Source organism: Malaclemys terrapin, chromosome 5 (genome assembly GCF_027887155.1).
Source record: "Malaclemys terrapin pileata isolate rMalTer1 chromosome 5, rMalTer1.hap1, whole genome shotgun sequence".
NCBI lineage: Eukaryota > Metazoa > Chordata > Testudines > Emydidae > Malaclemys > Malaclemys terrapin.
This window is the reverse complement of record NC_071509.1, coordinates 108,569,105-108,593,378: the sequence shown is the minus strand read 5'-3', so window position 1 is coordinate 108,593,378 and position 24,274 is coordinate 108,569,105. Positions and strand designations below refer to the sequence as shown.

At 40.0% G+C, this 24,274-nt stretch overlaps 1 protein-coding gene across 2 annotated transcripts in view; it reads left to right on the top strand.

Moving 5' to 3' along the window:
- EIF4E (eukaryotic translation initiation factor 4E) overlaps window positions 1–18,919 on the top strand; it is a 42,627-nt gene extending 23,708 nt beyond the window's left edge. For both annotated transcript variants that reach the window (XM_054029898.1, XM_054029897.1), the window contains exons 4-7: window positions 3,196–3,259; window positions 5,168–5,281; window positions 11,289–11,428; window positions 17,860–18,919. In XM_054029898.1, coding sequence (XP_053885873.1) covers window positions 3,196–3,259; window positions 5,168–5,281; window positions 11,289–11,428; window positions 17,860–17,974 — 433 coding nt within the window. In that variant the 3' untranslated portion in view covers window positions 17,975–18,919. The remainder of the gene's footprint in view (window positions 1–3,195; window positions 3,260–5,167; window positions 5,282–11,288; window positions 11,429–17,859) is intronic.
- The last annotated feature ends 5,355 nt before the right edge of the window (window positions 18,920–24,274 follow it).

Genomic DNA, 24,274 nt, shown 5'->3' with positions numbered 1-24,274 from the left:
CCTTGCCTCGGCAAGCTTACCTTTCTCAACTGTGCCTAGTTGTGAATCTCTTGTGTATATAGTTCTTAGAAAGTTTGTATAGTTTTAGTTCCCTTAGTGCATAAGATGGTAATAGCTAGTCCCCTACGGGATTTAGCCTAGGGATGGGGCATGCCCTGATTGTGGGCTTCAAGCCTTGTTACTGCTGCAAAAAAACCCTATGCCAGTCGTCAGTGATCCCCATCAAAACGGTCTGAAGTGCTTGGGGGGGGGTGGAACCCATATGAGCAACAAGTGTCACATTTTTAAGAGTTTTGAGCCGCAAACCAAAAAGGAGCGGGACATTTGACTTAGAGCGCTCCTTATGGAGTCAGCCCTTGGAGCCAGCCCCATCGGACTCTGCTCCAAGCACTGCAACATCTCGCTATGCTGCAAACGCAGGGGTTATGGTCGTGAGAGGAGCTCGCGCTACATATAAACATCAGGGAGCTTAGAGCCATCTGTCTGGCTTGCGCATTGTTCCTTCCCCACCTATCCAGTTGGGTGGTGCAGGTGTTGACTGACAAAACATGTTTCTCCATGTTCTATGTCAGCTTGCAAGGGGGAGCTCATTTGTCGGCTCTGTCCCAGGAAGCCCTTCGTCCGTGGGACTTCTGCATCCAGCATGCAATCCCCCTGAAAGCCTTGCATCTCCTTGGTGTCTGGTTGCAGGTTCTTCTTTCACCACAAGTGGTCCCTCCATTTGGAGGTGATCAAGATGCTCTTCCAGAAGTGGGGAGCTCCCCAGATGGACCTGTTCACCACCAGACAGAACAGAAAGTGTCATCGGTTCTGCTCTCTGCAAGGTCTCTGCAAAGGCTTGCTTTCTGATGCTTTTCTCCTGTCTTGGTCAGGAGACCTAATGTACCAGGGTGGATTTGATTTAAATCATGATTTAAATCACTAGGCAGGAAGACTCAATTTTAATCATGGATTTCTACATAAAAGTGCATTCTTCTGGATTGTTATGACCTTAATACATTTTCTTCATATCTCAGAGATATAGGTTTCATTTTTAGAAGGTACACACTATACATCTTTAAAGTGATTTATTTTGAAAAGTTTTCAGATTAGTTTTACAGCTATATCAGAAAATGAATGATTGTTTGGTTATTTCATTTACCAAAGGTAATTGAAGCCGATAGTTCACCTCCCAATGACTTCATAAATATCTCCAATTCAACAGGTTAATCATTAATATGTGGAGGATTTTCTTGCCATGCTGTATTGGGAGGAGAACATCACCCAGACAGACATTTAAATTGTTTTATTTAACTAAAACAACAAAGTTATGTATTCTGGATTTTTTTTTTTGAACAGCAAACATAATATTTTAACAAAACAAGCATATGAATTTTTGAATTTAGTTAAAATTCAAGTTTTTTAAAATCGGGGGGGTTGTTAAAATTGTTTTTAACTAAAATAGTTAAATGAAACATGGTCTGTAATATGGTCTTCGGTATACACGTTCACAACACATTATGCTATCACTCAGCAAGCCAGAGATGATGATGGTTTTGGCAGAGCTGTGTTGCAATCAATGTGTCCATGAACTCCTACCCGCTTCTGGAGGTATTGCTTGGGCGTTACCAACAATGGAATGGACATGAGCAAGCACTTGAAGAAAAAAACGGTTACTAACCTTTCATAATGGTTGCTCTTCGAGATATGTGGCTCATGTCCATTCCATGACCCACCCTCCTTCCCCTCTGTTGGAATTCTGGCAAGAAGGAACTGAGGGAGGGGGATGCTGGTGGCGCCCCTTACATCAGCACATACGCGCACCACTCCAGAGGGCGCCAGAGTTGGTCCGCTATGGATACCACACAGTGAAAACTTCCAGCACCGGTGCATATTGCGAGTGCACACACCTATAATGGAATGGACATGAGCAACACATCTTGAAGAACAACAGTTACAAGAGGTTAGCAGCCAATTTTTCATCCATGTATGCTAAAAGCTGACTAGAGGTCACCTGTCAGTCTTATGAGGCCCTAGTAAGCCAAAGTCTTTCAAATCCTTCTGCAATGATTGGGGCCCCCATTGGACAGAAGGTTCTTTCCATTTGCTGGATCAGAAAAAGGACCCTGTGTCAGTTAAGTTCATCCTTTTATACCAAAAGCCCTTTCTTTGTCTCTCAGTCTCTGGAAAAGCCAGCTTGAATCAGTATATGCCCAACCACTCCAGGGTATGTTACTTGCCTAGCGTGATTTGCCTGAATAACCCCCTCCCCCTCCCCTTCCCCACTCTTTTCAGTTCCTACAGGAGCTGTGGTAACTCTCCACCATGGAGTAAATCAGTCATACAACGATTTATATATTTATGATCCCCAAAGATATTGCGTGTGATTGCAATATCTGTTACAACAGCATCCTTTCCTCCTCACACTCCTCCAATTTTGTGCATTAAGCCCCTCGCCACTCCATTTTCAAAATTTGTTTTTTCCTGTGCATTGCTTGGTGGAGAGCACTTCCTTTTGGCTCAGTATACACTTCACTTCTGAGTCTTGCATGCTTGTCTCTTTTTCATCCTTATTTGGTTGTCAAATATTCTGCCTACGGGTCTCCACCCTTGGAGTAATGTAATAGATGTTCATGAGGTAGAATATGAACACATCTTCTGGATAGAAGAGCCACAGAAGCCTAAGCCTTTATCTTCCTATTACAATATACAAAACAAATTAATTTTGTTCAGTGAGTTGCCCCGAACGTTAATGTGATAAACTTGTATGAAATATTAACTCACGTTATCTTAAGTCAAGACTTGGGTTTAGGTGGTGAAAATGGCAATATTTTTGAAAAATGATAGTTGGTAGCATGGATCCCAGTGAGCGAATGTAAACCAGTTTCTGTCCTGTTTGATAGAACTCAGTACTTTTTAAAGAGCTAAATAAGTAACATCTCTACTAAAAACTGGTTTGACATCAGAATATAAATTGATATGCATTTTTATATTGGGTTTCTATACTGCTGAAGTTGGGATAGCTTCAGAAAAGTTTAAATAACTTGATTTTAATGTACCGTTCAGTTTGTTTTAAGCATGTTTTGTCAGTCAAACTCCGAGGTGTATGGATTCGGCTTTCTTAAGCCTTTCAAGAACAATATTGTACCTTCACAAACTGCTGGACTTTTTAAATGTATTTCTTACAATTATGTGTTTTTCTTTGTTTTCAAATAGTTTATACAACCATATCCAGCTCTCTAGTAATTTAATGCCTGGCTGTGACTACTCACTTTTTAAGGTATGCCCAGTAAGCTTTTCAAAATTATTAATGTAAATCACAATCTTATATAACTGTTTTCTTGAATAAGTAAAGGTACCATGATCAAAATTTTTTAAGTGACTAGTGATATTGGGAGCTCAGCTGGTGGAGATGTGTTAAAGGGGCCTAACTTTCAGAAAGTGCTGAGCACCTGCCCTCTGAAAAATCAGACTCTTTTAAAATGACTAAAGTTGGGCACTCAGAATCACTAGTTGCTTTGAAAATTCAGTCCCATGATCCTACTGATGCATTGGTTTTCATCACCCTGTATCTTGTTTGTGGCTGCATTGTAAGAATTTTACAAGATATGAGCCCAAGTACTTGATATGATCACGTTTCAAAGTTGTTTTTAATAGTGCAAAAGATCTTCCATTCATTACTTTATATCATGTGATTTTTTTGGGATGCAACAAAGGGGGTCACATGACTGTTTAACTAGTACTTTATACATAATAAAACTTCCCGTGTTTTAAGTGAACGTAGTGTTTATGAAAGTTATCAAACAAAGCAAGTTTTATAGAGGTTTTCATGCTTGCTGGCAACAGGCACATCACTGGCAACAGCTTTATAAGCTTTCCCAGGTAATCCTGCCAGTGGCCTTATATCTTGACCTAGAGGAATTGTTTCTCAGGGCGATGAAGTAGTTTAATCTCTCTGTGGCTACCAATAAGAGTGCCAAACGTGGGAAAGTGACCTAACATCATTAACTACCTTTCCACTTTCATCCAAAGTTCTGTGAAGCACAGATATTTAATTGTAGCTCTTCTCTGAAAACTTATATAAAAGAATATCTTTAATAGTATCAAACACTGCAACGTTAACAGCACTATGGGAGTGGGAGCTGGGTTCTTTTCTGACTAGTGCAGCAAGTGTTAAGTAAGTTCCTATTGCAAAGCCTTCATTGCTGACAATGCGTGAATCAGAAAACACAGTTTGCCTTTTAAATGATAGGTTGACTTTTTTTGAAAGGATAGCAGTTTTAAAAAAATTATTTGTAAACCCTGCATATTTTGCTCTGGAATTCATTGAGGCAGTAAACAGTGAGTGCCATGATGCCACTTTGACTAAGTCACTCTTTGACTGTAAGCAACTTTCCCACTTTGCACCTGAGTAAACCGTAGCACAAAGATTCAGTAACCTGGCCAAAATCACACAATCTTGGTGGTCAAACTGAAGACTATAACTCAGGAGTCCTTGGTAAAAAGAAAAGGCTGTGGTAGTAAGTCTGAGATCTTGGGGGTCAGTTGACTCAGGCTTGGACTGTGGGGCTAAAAATAACTGTGTGCATGTTCCTCCTTGGGCTGGGGGCTGGTCACAGTAGCCTCTTTCTTTGCCAGGTTTCAGAGTCTAGACTCCAGTCCAAACCCAAATATATACACTGCTATTTTTAGCTCTGTAGCCCACCCCCACCCCTGCAAGCTGTAGTCAGTTGACCTGGATCTGAAACTCAGTGCCACAGGTTTTAGCTTGCAGTGTAGGCATACCCCCTTGTTTTAATTACTGGTTATGTTGCCCAGTTTCATACAGGACTAAACAAATGTCTCACCTGGGCTGTATTTGAACCAGTTTACATAGAGCATTCTGTAGCAGACTTCAAGTTACTTATTCATGACTTTGCTATACAAATAAGAATTCAGCTGTCTGAGAAATATTAAATTTTTAGTTCCTAAATTTCTCCCTTACTATTTAGCATGAAACTGGTGTTGCTCTTAGTATTCAGTGTTCCTACCCTAGAATAAGGTACTCTGTGGGGAAAAATCATTACTATTCTTAAACTGTAAATTCTGTTCTTGTGTTGAGATTTAAATGTTACTTCCCCTTTTATGTTGTATAATAAAATACAAATGAGATATTTTGCCATTTACTGTCTTACTGTACAATTTGTAGGATGGGATTGAACCTATGTGGGAAGATGAGAAAAATAAGCGAGGAGGACGATGGCTAATTACACTAACTAAACAGCAGAGACGAAATGATCTTGATCGCTTCTGGCTAGAGACAGTAAGCTCTCTGACATTGCATATTATAACTTAAGATTCTTACATTGAATATCTAACTACAAAGGGCTTTTCTATTTGGCAGTACTAAAATCTTTCATGACTTTTTCCTTACACAAATAGATTGTCGTGAAACACGAGGTACCCTAATGATGCTCAGACATATCATTTGAAGTAAGACAAGCATACAAATATTAGGCTACATATTACATTTAAAGTAGGGCTGTCAAGCGATTAAAAAAATTAATAGCAGTGTTAAACAATAATAGAATGCCATTTATTTAAAGTGTTTTGGATATTTTCTACATTTTCAAATGTATTGATTTCAGTTACAACACAGAATACAAAGTGTACAGTTCTCACTTCCTTTTTATTACAAATATTTGCACTGTAAAAAAAAAACGTTTTTTTCAATTCACCTAATGAGCGTACTATAGTGCAATCTCTTTATCATGAAATTTAAACTTAGAAATGTAGAGTTGTGTTCAAAAAACCTGCATTCAAAAATAAAACAATGTAAAACTTTAGAGCCTACTGGTCCACTCAGTGCTACGTCTTGTTCAGCCAATCACTCAGACAAACAAGTTGGTGCACATTTGCAGGAGATAATGCTGGCTGCTTCTTGTTTACAATATCACCTGAAAGGTGAGAACAGGCATTCTGTAGAAATCTCACATTGGTATCATCTTTGTGTTTTGTCAAATCTGCAGTGAAAGTGTTCTTAAAATGAGCAGCGTGTGCTGGGTCATCATCTGAGACTGCTATAACATGAAATATGTGGCATAATGTGGGTAAAACAAAGTATGAAACATACAATTCTCCTCCAAGGAGTTCAGTCACAAATTTAATTAATGCATTATTTTTTAACGAGCATCATCAACATGGAAGCATGTCTTCTGGAATGGTGGCCGAAGCATAAAGGGGCATATGAATTTTTAGCATAACTGGCATGTAGATACCTTGCAATGCTAGCCACAAAAGTGCCATGCGAACACCTGTTCTCACTTTCAGATGTTGATGTAAATAAGAAGGTGGGCAGCATTATCTCCTGTAAATGTAAACAAACTTGTTTGTCTTAGCGATTGGCTGAACAAGAAGTAGGACTGAATGGACGTGTAGGCTCTAAAGTTTTACATTATCTTGTTTTTGAGTGCAGTTATGTAACCAAAAAAATCTACATTTGTGATTTGCACTTACACGTTAGAGATTGCAGTATTATGTGAGGTGAATTGAAAAATACTATTTCTTTTGTTTGCCATTTTTACAGTGCAGATGTTTGTAATGAAAAATAATATAAAGTGAGCACTGTCAACTTTGTATACTGTGTAACTGAAATCAATATATTTGAAAATGTAGAAAAACATCCCCCCAAAAAAATATTTAATAAAATTCAATTGGTATTTTATTGTTTAACAGTTAATTGTGTGAGTTAACTGCAATTAATTGACAGCCCTAGTTTAAAGGTGACTTGCAAATGTTTGTTAAAAAGCCAACTGGTAGTTGTCTGTTCAATGCCCCGATAGAAGTAATTCTGCACACAACTGATTAGCCCTCTTACCCTAATGATATAGAGTATTAGTCATACGTTTCAGCTACTGGTGAAGTTTAATTATTTGCATGTTGTCTCTAACGTTATGTTTAAGAGTATCTATTTTTTATTTACATTTTATTTTCTTAATAGTTCATACATACAGTGGAATTGAAGTAAGCATTGTCAATAAGATCCCTTTATACTTACCTTCTTTCATTTCATGTAGTGGATACTGAATATTATGCATTCAAAAACGGTGCTGGGATAGTACAATTGTCTAGTGCATTACACAAGATTCCATTTTCCTCTTTCCAGGTTCTCCTGTTGTTTTGTAGACTACTTTAGAATATTAAATGCAAAAAGCTGTAGCTGCCAAATACTCCTAGAAAATCGTAGGATAATGTATGTATGTTCACAAAATGTATCACATGGAAAAAGCTAAAGTTTACTTTCTCCTAAGAACTGAATAGATTCTTCAGCATCTAGTGGAGTCAGATGTTTGACAGAATGTCCTGGTATTAAATTGTGGTTAGTACATTGCAAAACTGTCACCCTGCATAAGCAATCATATAACAGTAAATCTTAATACAACACCAAAGTGACATGTCAGAATTATTTTGTGATTGAAAATACAATATTGGCCCATATTTTCTGCCACAGCTGAGGAGAGCACAATGCAATTTGGTGAGGAGCCAGTGCCCAGTATAATTTAGGGCAATCTAAAGGCTAAATTTTATGCTGATTGCCTATGGCTCAAGGAATGCTATGGCTGCTTGGCATAAGATGGACCAGAGGGGAGCCCTGGCTATACACCAGCAGCAAAGCAGGGGGTTGCATAAGAATTGTTATACCAGCTCTTCTGCTGGACTGTCCTACACTGGGATCTGGTGACCAGCTTTGGCTTTAGAGGGGGCAATCAATTATTTTTTGTCAAGGTCCAGATTTTTTGATCAAAGTCCAGACTCCAGAGAAAATAATACAAAAATAACAATGATAAGTAAATAAAAAGTTCACAGTCCATTCAAAAGCCTCTGGTGGTCTGGATTTGGCCCACAGTCTGCCTATTGACTACTTCCGCTTTAGGGTGTGATACGGCGGCTGACACAAGGCAGCCTCGCTGCACCCCAGAATCTGTTGCTGTCACTTCTTCTTTCTGCCTGGAAGGACACGAAGCGATCCAAATGGCTTTGGTGCATATACTCCATTTCACATGAAACTTTGAGTGAAACTCAGAGTGTTGGTGGAGAAGGTGTTGCATGTATCAGATCCATGGGCACCATAAGAGCCTTGTGATGTGTCCCAAAGACGTAATAGAGTTGCAGAGTCACAAGATGAGTATCTTCAGACTAATTGCTATTTCTCATACGCCATAATAAATATTGCATAAAAGAACTTTAAAGTCCCAAGAGTTATAGTTTAAAAACTACAGGGAGGTAAATAATTAATTTTAATTTTTACTGTATACTGTAAATATTTTAAGTATACTGTTTCTCGATGTAATGTAATCACACCATCCTGATCAACCTAAACGACACTTGGTTTACTTCTCTGCTACCTAAACATTATGAAAAATCCAAGCAACATGGGATTGCTTTCATACATTTTATAAACAGAAAATTTAACTTTTCTGTTTCAACATGAAAACAAAGATTAGGAAAGTGAACTGTTCAGTTGCTTGTAACTTATTGCACATGTCCTAAGCACACAGGAAGATAGATGCGTGATTATGCAGTCACACATCAGGGAGCAGCTCCATTAATCGTTTCAATATTTTTTCACAACTAGGTCAATCAAAACAAAATCAGAACCCTTTCCTTTTCCTTCTGTCCTCTTGATTTGTCAACATATTACACAAACTTCTGTTAGGTTGGCTAAGTTTGGAATAAAACTACAAACTATTTTACTTAAGATAGAGATACAACAGCATTTAATTTTTTCCCTTGTCTAATAGAAATAACATGTCTATAAATAGTATACTTGTCACATCTTATCTGTCCTTGGTAGCATTTTATGGCCAAATACTAAGAGACCATGCTGTTGGTTAAATAATACTTCAGATGTTTTGTGTGGCATGAGCCTAAAAGTTTAGAGCTTCTACTACTCAAGTGAATATAATGTGTTCCCTTTGCAGTTGTGTGCAGCTTCTATAAAATGTGTGTGTGGGGGGGTTATGTTTGATTTATTTACTAGCACGTTATGGCCATTAGATTTCCGTTGCAGTTGCCAATTAATCTTTAAGAATTGGTTTAGTTCTCACACTGCTTTGAACAGTGTTTTTAAGTCTAAAACTTTTGAGTGATTTTGAAATTTTTTATTCAAGAAAATGATCAGTACATAATGTCTAAGATGCAAATGAAGCAAACAAACTTCCATTGATGGGCTACGTTCATCTGCACAGATGAACTTCTCCAGCCCATTTTGTAATATAACACAGGCCATAGAACTTCCCCCAAAATAATTCCTAGAATTTACCTTTCAGAAAAACATCCAATCTTGATTTTAAAATTCTCAATGAAGGAGAATAACCATGACTATTAGTAAATTGTTTCAATAGTTAATTATGCTCACTGTTAAAAATGTATGCATTATTTCCAGTCTGAACTTGGCTAGCTTTAACTTCCAGCCATTGAGTCATGTTATACCTTTCTATGCTAGATTGAAGAGCCCATTATTAAACATTTGTTCCCCATGTATGTACTTACAGTCTGTAACCAAGTCACCCCTTAACCTTCTTTTTGTTGAGCTAAATATATTGAGCTCCTTGATTCTGTAACTATAAAGCATGTTTTCTAATCCTTTAATCATTCTTGTGGCTCTTCTCTGAACTCTCTCCAATTTTTCATTGCCCTTTTTTAATTATGGCAGAACTGGACGTAGTATTCCAGCAGTGGCTGCTTCAGTGCCAAATACAGAGGTGAAATAACCTCTCTACTCCTTCATTCTCATATTTAAACATCCAAGGATAGCTGCAGCCCTTTTGGCCATAGCATCTCACTAAGAGCTCATGTTTAGTTGATTATCCACCATGACCACCAAATCTTTTTCAGTGTCTGTTTCAGAGAGTCTCCCCCATCCTGTAAGTATGGCCTACTTTTTTGTTCCTAGATGTACACGTTTACATTTAGCAATATTAAAGTTCATATTGTTTGCTTGAGCCCAGCTTACCAAACAATCCAGATCAGTCTAAATCAGTGACCTGTCCTCTGAGTTACTTATCGCTGATTTAAAATGTCTAATTTTAGTAGCGGTTTTAACATCTTCCAGGGATCCTAGTGGAAAGCCTTATCCCATATCATGAGATTACTTCATCTGTTCCCCCCCCTCCCCCCCAATACAGAACAGAAATATTAAACACTTCTGTCTTTTCTACATTATTATTGATAATTGTACCATTTCCATCTAGTAACGGACCAATACCATTGTCAGGATTCTTTGTTCCTAGTGTACTAAAGGAAACTCTTTATTGTCCTTAACTCTGCTGGTCATAGATTTTTTTTCTTGTGTCCCTTTGCTTCTTATTAGTTTTCTACAATTCCTAGCTTCTGATTTTATATTCATTACTAGCAGCTTCCTCTTCCTACGCCAAGAGAAGAGATTTAACCTTTCCATTCCAACTCTGAGGGGTCTCCACGTTGGTCCATCATAGCAAGTAAACATATCTGTGCAGTACCTGCATTTGTGTAAATATTGTGCACAGGGAGCATTATCATGTGCACTCGTGTTTCAGGGTACAGTCACAGCATGGGTTGGCGCAGTAAGCTGTTTGCAGTGCCTTGGAGTTTGATCCAAGCTTGATCCATTGCTCCTCATGCATTGAAGCTGAGTGTGCAGCAAAGGTGGTGCGCTCAGCCCCTGGGGAAAGAATATATGTTGCATATCTCCGTAGCAACCGCACATGAATCCTCAGCCAAAACACTTCTAAAATGTATAGTTGGTGGGGCTGCATGGCGCGAAAGGGATCCTCCAAATACCTGAAAAGATGTATAGAGAAGAAGCAGAAAGAGCATTTGGGAGGATGATGGGAATTTCAAGATGACAGGCTATGTAGAGAAACAGTTCTGGAGATTTGGGAGGAGATGGAGGGCATGACTGTGGCATGTGTGGAGTGCTTGGCAGAGGAGAGAACATCTTTTAATGAAAGAGATTGTACTATAAAGGTTTCAGCTATGAAGCCTGTAGATAGATGGAAAACCTCAAACAAAACATCCCACCTAAAAAGAAATAAGGGAACTCCACTGCTATGCAACTAAACCTTTCTTACGCTAATTTTAACATACATTTAGTCATTGATATTTAGTGTTTTGATTATTCAGAATGGAAATGGTTTGTCTCCATGTGTAAGAGGTTTTCAGTACACCAAAAATTTAGTACAATAATGTCTAATATAAAACTGCTTTATAAAAATGGAAGATTCCACTATAAAACACAATTTTATTTCAGGTTGTTTACCTCCCTTTAATAGTTGGTCTTTATTTTGTAGCTGCTGTGCCTTATCGGAGAGTCCTTTGATGACTACAGCGATGATGTATGTGGAGCTGTTGTTAATGTTAGAGCTAAGGGTGATAAAATAGCAATATGGACAACTGAATGTGAAAACAGGGATGCTGTTACACATATAGGGTAAGTTATGTTTGCTATTCAGTGCCTTAGACTTGATACACATGACTGTATTCTTTAATACTAAATACCTTTTAAATTTGGGTAATTCAGTCAGAGATATCATGCTAATGGTGATCTTCTTCATTTTGAGATCAGTGGGTACACTCTGGAAAATGTATTTTTGGGGAAAAGGAAAGTCTTCTGTAGTATGGCCTACTGATAAATGTCTTAACAAGTTTTTTTTTTTTTTAAGTACAAAATAAGTTATGCACACATTGTCACATGCACTTACAGACTGAATCTTGCCTGGATTTGAAGGATAGACCTACAGTAGGTTGTCTGAACTACTTGAGTGTCCCTCCTTGTACCTTTTGGAAATAAAACACGAATACATGGGAAGCAGATCCATGGTGAAAGCTTCATTGGCTCTTCTGAGTGGGGCATTGTAGCTAGCTAACTCAAGCTCCGCTGCAATACACCAGCATGCACTAGGCTGATGATGTCCCGGCCATCACAGAGCATGGAGTAAGCCTGTATTGAAGCCGGTTATCTAAGGATCACTTTCAATAAAACAAGTATAAACCTATCTGATTATGTCTGGTGGGGGTGTGTGCTTTTTTTTAAAAAACACACTCTGAAAAACTGTATTTATTCTATTACTTTAAAGCTGCTTTCTCATCCTCTCACCCTTTTACATAACCTCAAAAGAGTAGCTAGCTGTGTGTTTCAGTAATGTCATCTACCTTGCATCATTCTGGGCAAGGGACATAACAGCAGGCTGGGAGCTAAAATCATGGCAGGAATAAATATCCTGGAGCTCAGAGTTGACTTTTAGGTAATGTGCTGAATGTTGCCTCATCTTATTAGCAAATATTGGTGGAATTCTTAACTTCTTGCAATTTAAATTTAAAGTACAAATTGTTTGTATTACTGGTCAGCTTAAAAAAAAAACTAGACTTGATTAAAATTGTCTTCTCTTCTGAAAGAAAACTAATTGCAGTATTTCCAGAAAAGGAAATTGCATATCTTTCCAGCCTGGTTAGATACTCTTTTTTTTTTTTTTTCTTTAGTGGACTCAAGAAAATTCAAATGGAGTGATGATCTTAGAATAACAGAACTGACTCTTTTGTTGTTGAAGTCAAAATAAATGAGGCTACTTGAATATTTCCGTGGTCTACGTTTGTTGCCTTGATGGACAAGCAGTTTTTTTCTTGGCTAGATTTTTATAACTACAAATGGTGCATGGTTGCATGTTGACTTATGGTCAGTTTTGCATTCTGACTGCCTGTTCTGTGACCAGCAGAACAGTTTACCATATTAAGTCCAGTGAGATCTGCCTTACATGTAGCAGTCACTTCACTACTATACCATCTCTTTCATTAATGTTGGGGGCAAGTCTTCAGTGATAGACACAGTGAGTTACTGAACTTTGGTACAGATGTTTTGGTACTCCAGGACACCATCCCAAGTATGCATCAGAATGGTATTAACAAACACTAAGGGTAGGTCTACACTAGCAGAGTTACAGCACCGACAGTTACAGCGCCACTCAGAGAGCACTGAAGGGAAACCATTGTTGTCTTCACACTATCAGCTGCCTGCGCAATAGCATGTTCACACTTGCGGCACTTGCAGCAGTATGCGGAGCAGTGCGCTCTGGGCAGCTATCCCACAGAGCATCTTTTCCTCTTCTGCCACAGCGGAGGGGGCCATGGGGCATCCTGGGTCCTGTCCCAGTGCCCCGTGATGCATTGCTTCGCATCCCAGCAATCCCTGTGCTTCCGTCCACATTTGGTGCCATCTTTCAATGGTTTATGTACTGCATGCTCTGCCTCTTCAGGTTGCAGGAATGGATCCCGAACTGTTGATCGCTATGCTGCTCGCTCTGACTAACGTGTCACAAGTGGCAGTGGAGTTATTCCTTAAACTATGAAGGCAAGAGGAGTGCCAAATTGATCTCACCATGCATATTATCTACAACACGAGGTTGCTTGTGGCATTCACGGAGGTGCTGACCACAGTGGATTGCCACTTTTGGGATCGGGAAACGAGCACTGAGTGGTGGGATCACATAGTCATGCACATCTGGGATAACGAGCAGTGGCTGCCGAACTTTCGCATGAGGAAAGCCACATTCATGGGACTGTGTGATGAGCTCGCCCCAACCCTGCGGCGCAAGGACGTGAGAATGAGAGCTGCTCTGCTGTGGGAGAAGCGCGTGGCGATTGCGTTGTGGAAGCTGGCTACTCCAGACTGGTACCTGTTGGTCGCTAACCAGTTCGGAGTGGGAAAGTCAACCATTGGACTCATGTTGACGGAAGTGTGAAGGGCCATTAATTGCACCCTGCTCAGAAAGACCATGACTCTGGGCAATGTGTGTGTGACATTGGATGGCTTGGCACAAATCACCGTGGGCATTTCACAGACATTAACACAGGCTGGTCCAGAAAGGTGCATGATGCAGGCATCTTTCAGAACACTGGCCTGTTCAGGAAGCTGCAAGCAGGGACTTTCTTTCCAGACCAGAAGATCACCGTAGGGAAATCGAAATGCCCATTGTGATCCTGGGAGACCCCGCCTACCCCTTAATGCTGTGACTTATGAAGCCACACATGGGGCACTTAGATAGCAGCAAGGAGCGGTTCAGCAACAGGCTAAACAAGTGCAGAATGACTGTTGAGTGTGCTTTGGGCCGTTTAAAAGCCCACTGGCGCTGCCTCTATGGGAAGCTGGACCTGGCCGTTGACAGTATTCCTATTCTTATAGCCGTGTGTATGCTCCATATTTGTGAAGGGAAGGGTGAAAGCTTCACTCAGGGATGGACCACTGATGCTCAGCACCTGGAGGCTGAATTTGAACAGCCAGAGACAAGGGCTATTAGAGGGGTGCAGCGTGGGACCATAAGGATCAGGGATGCCTTGAGGCAGCAATTTGAAGCTGAAAACCACTAATATTTGTTGCTATGCTCAGGAGTCGTTACTGAGTGCTTGTAATGCTAGTGATTGTGATTGGTGCAGACGATGCAATATGAAGGTTTAAGATAATTGTTGCTTTGCAAGGCTCTGTTTGCTTTCAATTAATAGAATAAAAATTGCTTTCAAACCAACACAATTCTTTTATTTAAAACCAACAACCGGAGAAGAGAGTCAAACAAAAAAAACCACATCAGCACTGAAGGTGTTGGGGGGAAGGGAAGGTCCCAGGAGGAGGTGGGGTCTCGGGACGGTTAAAGATTTGTGTATGTCCAGGGATAATGTCAGCATTCTCCTTTGGAGTACAGTGCAGCGAGCACTGTACTTCAGCGGGACCAAACTGCTGAGGGATGTGTGTTGAGTGCAGTGGTAGTAGGAGTCCGCAGTGCTGGGGGAGGAGTGGAATGCCATGGGTACAGACTGGAGCCAGGAGGTTAAGTGTGTGTTGGCGGTGTCTGGGGGCACATGGGAAAGAGTTTTGCGACAGCAGCTGCAGGGGAGGGCAGGCATGGAGCTGATCAGTTTGCAGTGCTAGTATCGCCTGGCGTGCCATAAAGTTTAAGAGCTGCTCCGTGGCTTCATTCTGGCGTGCCGCGTTCTCCTTTCAGTCCCTCTTCTCGCTGTCCCTCCACTCCTTCAGTTCCTGTTTTTCAGCCGCAGAGTGCATCATAACATCAAGCAGAAAGTCCTCCTTGGTTCTTCTTGGCCGCTTTCTAATTCTGCACAGCTGTTCAGCCGGCAATAATAACAGAGGGAGGCTGGATTCCCAAGGTCAACTCTGTGAAGCTAAAACTCAATATTTTACAGAAACAGTGTTTGCAACACACAGAACACTGATTAAGTGATTTAAAACACAGCCAGTACTCTCACACCTGCCACTAACTGGCTGACCCCAGGCAAGCACACATGAGTCACAAGACCACCAAAATGGTGAGTAGCGCAGAGGCAGGGTAAATCCATGTTCCCGGACTCTATGGTACACTGGGGAGAGCCAGCACTGTGGCAGAGAGGGCTGGTAATCATTCCTGACCCCATATTTTCTTCAGGCTGTGTTCATTATGGAAGATATCTCGTGGCTGAGGGTGAGCAGGGAATCAAGGGAGGGTCTTCTCCAAGCCTGTGGCTTTCGCCCTGGCCCCTATGTGGCTCACCTGTGTGCAGCAATGCGCCCCCACACCCAGTGATGGCAGAGTGGCTCGGGAAAGTTACAGTTAATGGGGCAAGAAAAAAAGCACCTCTGCCAAAGAACTTGCAGCAGAGGATTGCCCAGAATCTCCATGAGAGTTTCCTGGAAATCTCTGAGGGAGATACCTGTGAAGTGAGGGAGTAAATCAACAGCCTGTTCCGCCGCTCAGACTAGGCATGTGGTGGTACGCGCATCATACAGACACAAGCCTGCTTTCTGCAACCCTACTGCCCCCAACAACTCGCATCAGCAATTTCCAAAATCAAATCCACTTACCAAGGGCCTCCTCTCCTGTTTGAGCTTCGCCAAGATCCAACAGCTGTGACTGGCTAGCCTCCTCCAGGGTAGAAAAGACCTCCTGGCTGCATGCATCTCTGACCTCCGAGTCCTCCTCTGCCTCTGGGTCCCCCTCCACATCCTCGTCCAAAATTTCCTCCTCCTGGCTCGGTTCACTCTCGACTGGCACACGAGCCACCGAAGTATCCACAGTGGCGTTCACAGTGGAGGTGGAGTCACCAACAAGTATCGCATCCCGCACTTCCTAGAATCGGCTGCTTGTTTGCTTCCCATGCCTGTGGTAGGTGTTCCACAGCTCCTTCACTTTGACCCTGCACTGCAGTGTGTCTCGGTCATGGCCCCTTTCTGTCATGCATCGTGAAATCTGTCTGTAGGCGGCATAATTTCTACAGCTGGAACGCAGCTGGGACTGGACCACCTCCTCTTCCCAAATGCTGAGGAAGTCCAGCAGCTTGGTATTGCTCTAGGTGGGGGATCGCCTGGTGTGTGGAGCAGGCATGTCCACCTGGAAAGATGTGCTGAAACCACTGCATGCATCACCAAGCAAACAGGAAGTGGACTTTCAAAATTCCAAAGGAATTTATAGGGTGGGTATGACGGTTGGTCACCTGAGGGCAGGGCAGTAGAGGTCAAACTGACGACGAGAGGCAAGAACAGGCAGTGTGGGACACCTCCCCGAGGCTAGTCAGTGTTGTAATCGACCAGGGTGTCTACACTGGCACTGTGGCGCTGTATGCCTCTTGTCAGGGTGGTTTGTTCTGGGGTTTTTGTTTTTTTTAGCAGTGCTGCAACTGCGCAGTTTCTGCACACTAAGTTGCTTCGCAGTGTGTACACCTCGAAGTTACAATGCAGAAAGCTGCTTTACTGCACAGAAACTTGCCAGGGTAGACAGGGCCTAAGTTAAATTTAAAAATGTTTAAGATCACCAAAATGGAAAACTAGCCGCAAGGTAGCAGTGAAGATGGAACAAAGTACCCCAATGATTTTACGTGACTTCATTTATATTGCCTGTATTTCCCATCCAGTAACAGTCTAACGTATTGCTGCCACTGAAAATGTATTTAACTCTCAAGTTTAAAGAAGTCAGAATAAAATTGTCTAGTTATATTCCATTAATCACTTACTCTAAATATCAGTTGAAGTTGCAATTTGTACCAATAGAATTTCATATAGTTTCTAATAATAGCCTGCAGTTCTATCACTTTGTTCTATGATCTGGTCAGAGCTCACAAGTTAAAGGCAATTAGTATTTGAATTGGATACTTCCTATCAAGGAACGTTTAGGAGAGTGTATTTAGGTAGTAGTCGTCCCTCTTAGCTAGAACTGAACCAAAGTTCTAGGATCAATGTCTTCCCTTGTGCCCCCAAAACTGTTGTCAGTGGGCTCATTGACTAGTTTTGCCATAACATTATAGCTGTTAGAAAACTGTTCAAAGGAAAATACATGAAGTTCCTGTGGCAGTGACTAAGTTGATACAATTTATTTCTTGAGCTTTTGATCACATTTTGTTCAATATTTTCATTAATTTCAGATGATATCATCTACCCATTCTGAAACTAGTAACAGAAATTCTGATACATGCTTCATGGTAATCTTAAACTTAAAAAAAAAAAACTGTTTGTGTATTTTTGCCAGTATATCAGCATGATAGGGTGGATCTTTGATCTCTGAAATGTATCTGGGCCTGCTGCTTATTTTTCCAAGTCCTCCTTATCCTGGCGAATATAACTTATCTCTGCAATAAATTATATAATTTAGACTTGAAATGAGAAATAGAAGTAGCAGGAGCAGTTGAACTTTGTACAAAATCAGGATATTGTTTTAAAAAGTATACATATGTACAGAAATATTTAAGCAGAATTGTTTTCTAAATAGAAATTTGTCTTTGTGCATTAAGATGTTAGCAGGTCTGAAAGGAAATAACTTGATATACTGTCCCCTTCTAAAGAGAGTTACTTAAAAACTTTCGGTGTTTTTTGTCTTTTTGTTTCTTCAGGAGAGTATACAAGGAAAGATTAGGACTTCCTCCAAAGATAGTGCTTGGCTATCAGTCCCATGCAGACACAGCTACTAAGAGCGGCTCCACCACTAAAAATAGGTTTGTTGTTTAAGAAGACACCTTCTGCGTATTCTTTCATAGGAGACTGCGTCAAGCAATCGAGATTTGGGAGCTGAACCAAAGCCTCTTCAAAAGCAGAGTGGACTGCGTTTAAATTTGATTTCCATCTAAATGTTGCTAAGATTTGTGAGAAGTCTCATTCGCCTTTGTCTTGTACTTCTGTGTTCAATTTTTTTTTTTTTTTTCTATTTTGGCTGAAGTAACCATTATTCAATCAAAGGATTTCAGTACACATTACCCCCAGAATTCATAAAGGTTTTCCTGGCCCACTCTGTAATAGCTTAGTAGGACATTACTATTACAAAAACATTTGTTTATCCACAATATTCAGAAAAGAAAATGCATCTCTATACCTTACAGAAAAATTTACTTCTGTTTTATATTTGCATTGTATGCAGTAACATATTTTGCTGGTTTGGAAAAAAAGTATGGTGCATAGAATTTTCTAGCAATTTTCTTAATACAGCATTGTCTTTGCTGTAACCTATGCTGATGGCTGCTAGACTTAATTTATTTGTTTCCCTAATTGATAACATTAGTGATACTCTGATTTCAGTTGTTCTTGCTCATGTAACATTGGTGAAGGATCTGGGAATATGACAAAGGTGGAATAAACATTAATTTTGTGCATTCTTTGGTAACTTTTTGTTTTTTGTAACATCAAAGCTTTGCTACAGACTTATGCATTTCAGTCAAATCAGTGATCTATGTTTGTGTGATTTCCTAAACATAATTGTGGATTTTTTTAAATGTAACACCATAATTTACATTCCTTACTAGAAATAGTATGTCTGTTTTTGTATCTTATGCTGTATTTTAACACTTTGTATTACTTAGGTTATATTCTTTGGTTAAAAATGGCTCAAGTAGACAAGCAGTCCCATTCATATTAAGACAGTGTACAAAACTGTAAATAAAATGTGTACAGTTAATTGTCTTTTAGACAACTAGATTTGTCCTTTTTATTTCCTCCATCTTTACAGCAAATATTTGTACTTGTGACAAGGCAGTCTCTACTGTGGCTTCAATTGTAGTGTGTCTTCCAAGAGAGACTAATCTGGAACTATAGTTTATTACTATGGTTATTAAATTTTTTTAATAAATCTGATAGATAGCACCATCTTCCAAAGTGGAATTACACTGATTTGGCTATTGTTTTTCTTAAAATGGTCAGTCTAACTGATCATAGTGTGTTGTGCAGCTTCTTGGTCAGCGTACACAGAATTCAAGGGAAAAGTTGCAAGGGACGCAGGGCAAAAGCCATCTGGATTCAGGTGGCAGCTACAGCAACATACCTACCTCTGGTATAGCACTTTTCATCAGTAGATCTCAGAGCACATTACCAAAGGATGGTGGTATTCTCCACATTTTACAGATTGGGGTGGGGAACTTGTCCACAGCCACTCAACAGGCCAGTGGCAGAGCCAAGAATAGATTCTAGAACACCAGAGTGGGACTGGTGTTCTAGAATCAGTGGGACTCTGGAGACCTATCTATTAGGCCATGTTGTGCGTCTCAAGCTCTGAAGTGAATGATTCTACGTAAAATCATGTAGCTACTGTATGAGAAGAATCAATAAAACCCATTTAAAGAAAAATGGTATAAGGGGATAAAATGTAACAATCTGCTATCATGTCTTCCATACCAATGACAAATTTCCTTCTGGCTGGGGCAGTTGATGCAGATGGGCAGGGGTGCTGGAGGTTGAACTGACTTCATAGGGCCAGTGAGAGAGAATCTTAGAGGCGGCTAGTATATAAAGTTGTACAACCATTTAAAGGAGTACTTCCTAACAGACTTCTTTTCATCATTCCCAAAATACAACAATACCTTAAGGTTAATGAGTGGTGTGCAGTTAGACTAGTCTCTTAAATTCTTAGCATTTATTAAATGGTATGTGAAGATCCTGCAGAGCTATGTATGTGGTCTTGGTAAGAAAATTGAAAATGAGGCAAACTTATTCTGCAGTTTGTTTCACATTCTCACTAAGGGTTCTCTGCATTTTCGTCTCATTGTGGAACTCATTACATTAAGACTGAAATCTGCCTCCTGGCAAAATGCTATTAGAATGGGGAACAATGCTTACCTACACTCGCATTTCACCAGTATAGCACTAGTTAGGGTGAACTCAAACTCTACATAATTTACAAGAAATGGGGTCGTCTTCATAATCTGGACCATTATCCTCTTAAATGGAAATTATAGACTTACTACTTGTATTAAAATCAATAATGTCTGGACATAGCTTGATTTATTTTAGTGTTATGGCAATAAAAACTAATGTACCTTTAACAGAGCAGACACCTCTCTAATGAAATTATGAACTGTCAATGTAGTGACAATCTACCTGTAATGTCACTAAGTAGGGGCGATGTCTTAAGTGGGGAGGACTATCCCCTCACATTTATGCAGGACTGTAGTGTGACTACACATTTGTAATTTGATTTTATAGGACAAATGTTAAGGGGGGGGGGGGTCTAATAGCCCTCTTTTGTGGAACTAGTTGCATTTAAATTGTCATTCCGTTGACAATGTTTTATTATAGTACATGCTGCTTCATATTCAATTTCTCTGCTCAGTTATTCAGGTCTGCTTATTAGTTTGCTGCTCCTTTGATTCCTTTATTTATATTCAAGATGGATGCTGTTTAATGCTAATTTGACCATAAACTGTCATAGATGGTTCATTGAGCTTTCTACTAAAGGTGCTTTGTCATCTAAATATGCACCCTGTACCTAGTAAATCTTATACTTAGGAATAGTTCTAACTTAAAAGCTCTCCACCCCAGTGTACCCTTCCCTAGGTAGAAATATACAGTATTGGATTTTATTTTGGAAAACGTGCCATTAAGTGTGAGGTGTCAGAGCCGGATTTACTAAAGGGAGGAAGGTAAATGTGAAAGTGTAGATAATCTGTACTGCCTTTGTAGAGCGCTTTGAGGTCTACTGATAAGTGCTGTACAAGAATTGGGTAGTATTACTTGTTTTTAAATGTTTTAAAACCTTCTAAACTAAAACTTGTTATGGTGCACGAACCCTAGGACAGTGTGACAATTTACTGTTTATATTCAAAGTAGACTGTAAAAATTCCCAATTTGGTGTTTGGATTTGTATGTTGAATAGGGAAAGGGACTGGGGAGTACTGAAAGATTGTATCGCTGTAGCAGTGTGTAGTGTATTACTGTGGGAATCTCAAGATTTCTTAAAGGATAGTAAAGCATACCTTTCTAAATAAGATGCATAAATATCTATGCTGCTTCGGCAATAGTTGAGCAATAACTATCTCATCAATCCTTAATGTTGGTTAGGATTAGTCAGTAAATCAGATAGGTTAGGCCCAAAATTTAATGATAAGTCCTCACTGAAAATGTTTGGGTCTTAAATATTACCAGCAGTTTTTATGTGCCATGCCTCCAGCATTGTTCTAGCAGGTTGAGTAGTCAAGTTAAGATTTCCATCATAGTCTGTGAAACCCTCAGTGGAATTTTCATGGCATTCTAAGGCTCTACTTCACTCTGTGACCATAACCTTGCACAACTGTTAAATTCATCTGGAGCAATGGAACTTCCTCCTCAAGAATGAAACTTAGGAATGCAAGAAACGGGTTTTTTCCCCTCAACTGTTCTATGAGTTGAACTTGCTGCCAGAAGAAACAAGTGACCATGAACCTTATCTCCAACTGGAAATGTAAAATTCTTCCTTGTATTCCTGTTAATACCTGTGATATGGTACATGCTTTCCAGACATACAGGAGCAGTCCCTGCCACGAGGAATTTAGTCTGAATATTTAACTGAGCCATTCTGCAATAACAATTTTTTATTTTAAGTATTTCTGTAACATGCCAAGTTTGTCAAATATCCTGGTGTGTTGTGAACCAAAAGGTGTGAGTAATTAAAAACTTAGTCACCTTTCATTGTAAAGTAAATCTGATTTTAACTCATTTGAAAAAAAAATTACTTTTAAACTACTAGCAATGAAAAATGTTGCTGTCTGTCACTTAATTTCCAAAATTGTAATTTAAGACTAACAATACCTACTATTCTAGCTTTGCACCATCTTCTTTAAGAGTGGTAGAGTGCTTCTAAAATGTTTTTTAAAAAAACAGTATTTAAACATTACTTCCTTCATTATAGGCTTCTGAAAAATGTCACTTAAAAAAAAGCAACCTCTTCAGTCTTCCATCTCCCATCATGGAATCTTTTGAGAGAAAATAATTTTGGGGATTGCAACTTTTACCTGGGAAAACTGATCACAACATAAAGTGAGTGTCTCCATAGAAAAGATTGCATTGATGGGGAGAGATGATTAAGATGACCTAAAAAGTGGGCATGTGGGGCAGGGGAGGGAGACAGAATCACAGGAGGACACATATGGTGCTTGGCGGTCTCATTTAAAAGAGAAGGGGAGAGGTAAGGTGCATGATGGGAATGTTGAATTTTCATTATCTACCTTACAGAGCTGAATGACTTAGTCTTAAAAAGCGTCCATCCTATTCTATGCGAAGAGAAAATCCAGTTCCATAACTTGGACTCTGCCTTACCTGTATGACATAACTTCTGTTTGTCTAAAATGTGCGCTCAATTATGTTGGAAAAACATTCAGTATATGAAAGTATCAAGAACATTCAACTCACTGAAAATAGCTTGCTTAAAGTAAACAGTAAAATTGTCCCTCGTCACCAAATGTCGGGATTGTTTGAGGAACTACATCTGAAAGTGTATGTTAGTTTGGAAGAGATTCTAAAACTCTCTTCCTCATGGGAGGAGAGCTTTGTCCCTTCAAAAGAGGCTATTTGCCAATGTCAGCATTTGACAGCTAAGCCTTAATATGTGCTGCAAAAAAGGTGGTCTCTGTTCTTTCTGATTGCTCATTGATATGTGGTATTTATTGCAGTCTCCCTGGAGCATGTATTTGCTTTTGTGAATTGTTAAATATGTCTAACACTTGTTTAGGCGTCTCTGCTTATCAATATTGAAAAGAGTCATTTTAAAAGATGTTCTGACATGGTTGAACCTCAAGGTGTGGATAAGAAATCAACTGTCCAGACATTCCTAAATCCTAAGATTTTCATCATGTTGTGAAAGGCTTTCCTGTTCTCATTGGCATGGGGAGTGAGGATGATAGATATGATGAATGGGTGAGATTTTCAGCTTGTGGATCCTGTCAATTTCAGGAAGAGGAAGGGAGAAGGTCTTCTGACTTATCAAAGGAAAGAGGAATTCTTTGCAGATAGATTTTTGCATCATTCCATGGAAGTCCTAAATATTGAACCAAGCTATAATGGCTGTGCCAATTCTGCAGTCAAATTAGCAGCTGAGAAAGTTGAGCAGTGCTTCTATGAGCTGCGGTTAGAGAGGCCCAGTATCACTGCCTCCTTCAAGATCAAACTTGAGGTATAGATGCCCTGTGACAAAGAAACTATATGGAAAAAAGGTATGGGTGTCTGTAACGAAAACCACTGAGTTGCAGATTCTAAAATTCTAAGCCATGAGCTTTTGCCACTCATCTGTGCAGTCTAGTTCCCTATGGGTGTTCCACTTCAAGTGCGCATGTGCTTCTCAATCCATTGATTGGAGATTTTCCATTAGCAGTGTCAGTTTGGCCTGTGCATGGACTCTATACGGCCTCATGCCACACTTTGAGAATATATAGGGCTGTACAGGCGAACTGCACTCAGTTCCTTCTCTAACACTTCAGCCTGAGACAGAGCTCTAGTATGTTCACCTCATGTATGCATCAGTGTGTTTTGTAGTTCTTGTTCAGTTTGGTTTTGGTATAGAATTAGGCCTTGACTACACTGCCACTTACAACTACATATCTCCCAGAAGTTTAACCTTTGCCTGGCTTTAAAATCTGGAGCTTAGAAGAATCCAGACACCAAACTGAAGCTGCTGCTGATGGAGTGCTCTCTTCGACCCACTTCCAAGTCACGTCAAGAAACTCCCCCACTGTACGTCTGTCTCCAGATAGAGCCCACATCCCTTCAACTTTGGCTAAGGTCTCACCTAAGAAAGGGAAGGCTCTGAAGAAGAGCTTAGTCTCCAATCACAAGGAGCTAGCTCCCAAGAAGACCCAATCTCCTGCTAGGTCTACAGTGTCTGAGACCTCAACCTCTTCACTCAATACCAAAGAGGTGACACTCTTCCTCCAGTACCAACAGAGCAGGGAGATCGCCAAGCACTTTGGAGAAACACTGAGCCAGCAGAGCAACAGTATTTTGCGCATCCAGATGGACACAGTCTACTTAAGACTTACCAACAAAATTTGAAGCACACACCTTTGGCATTGGTGC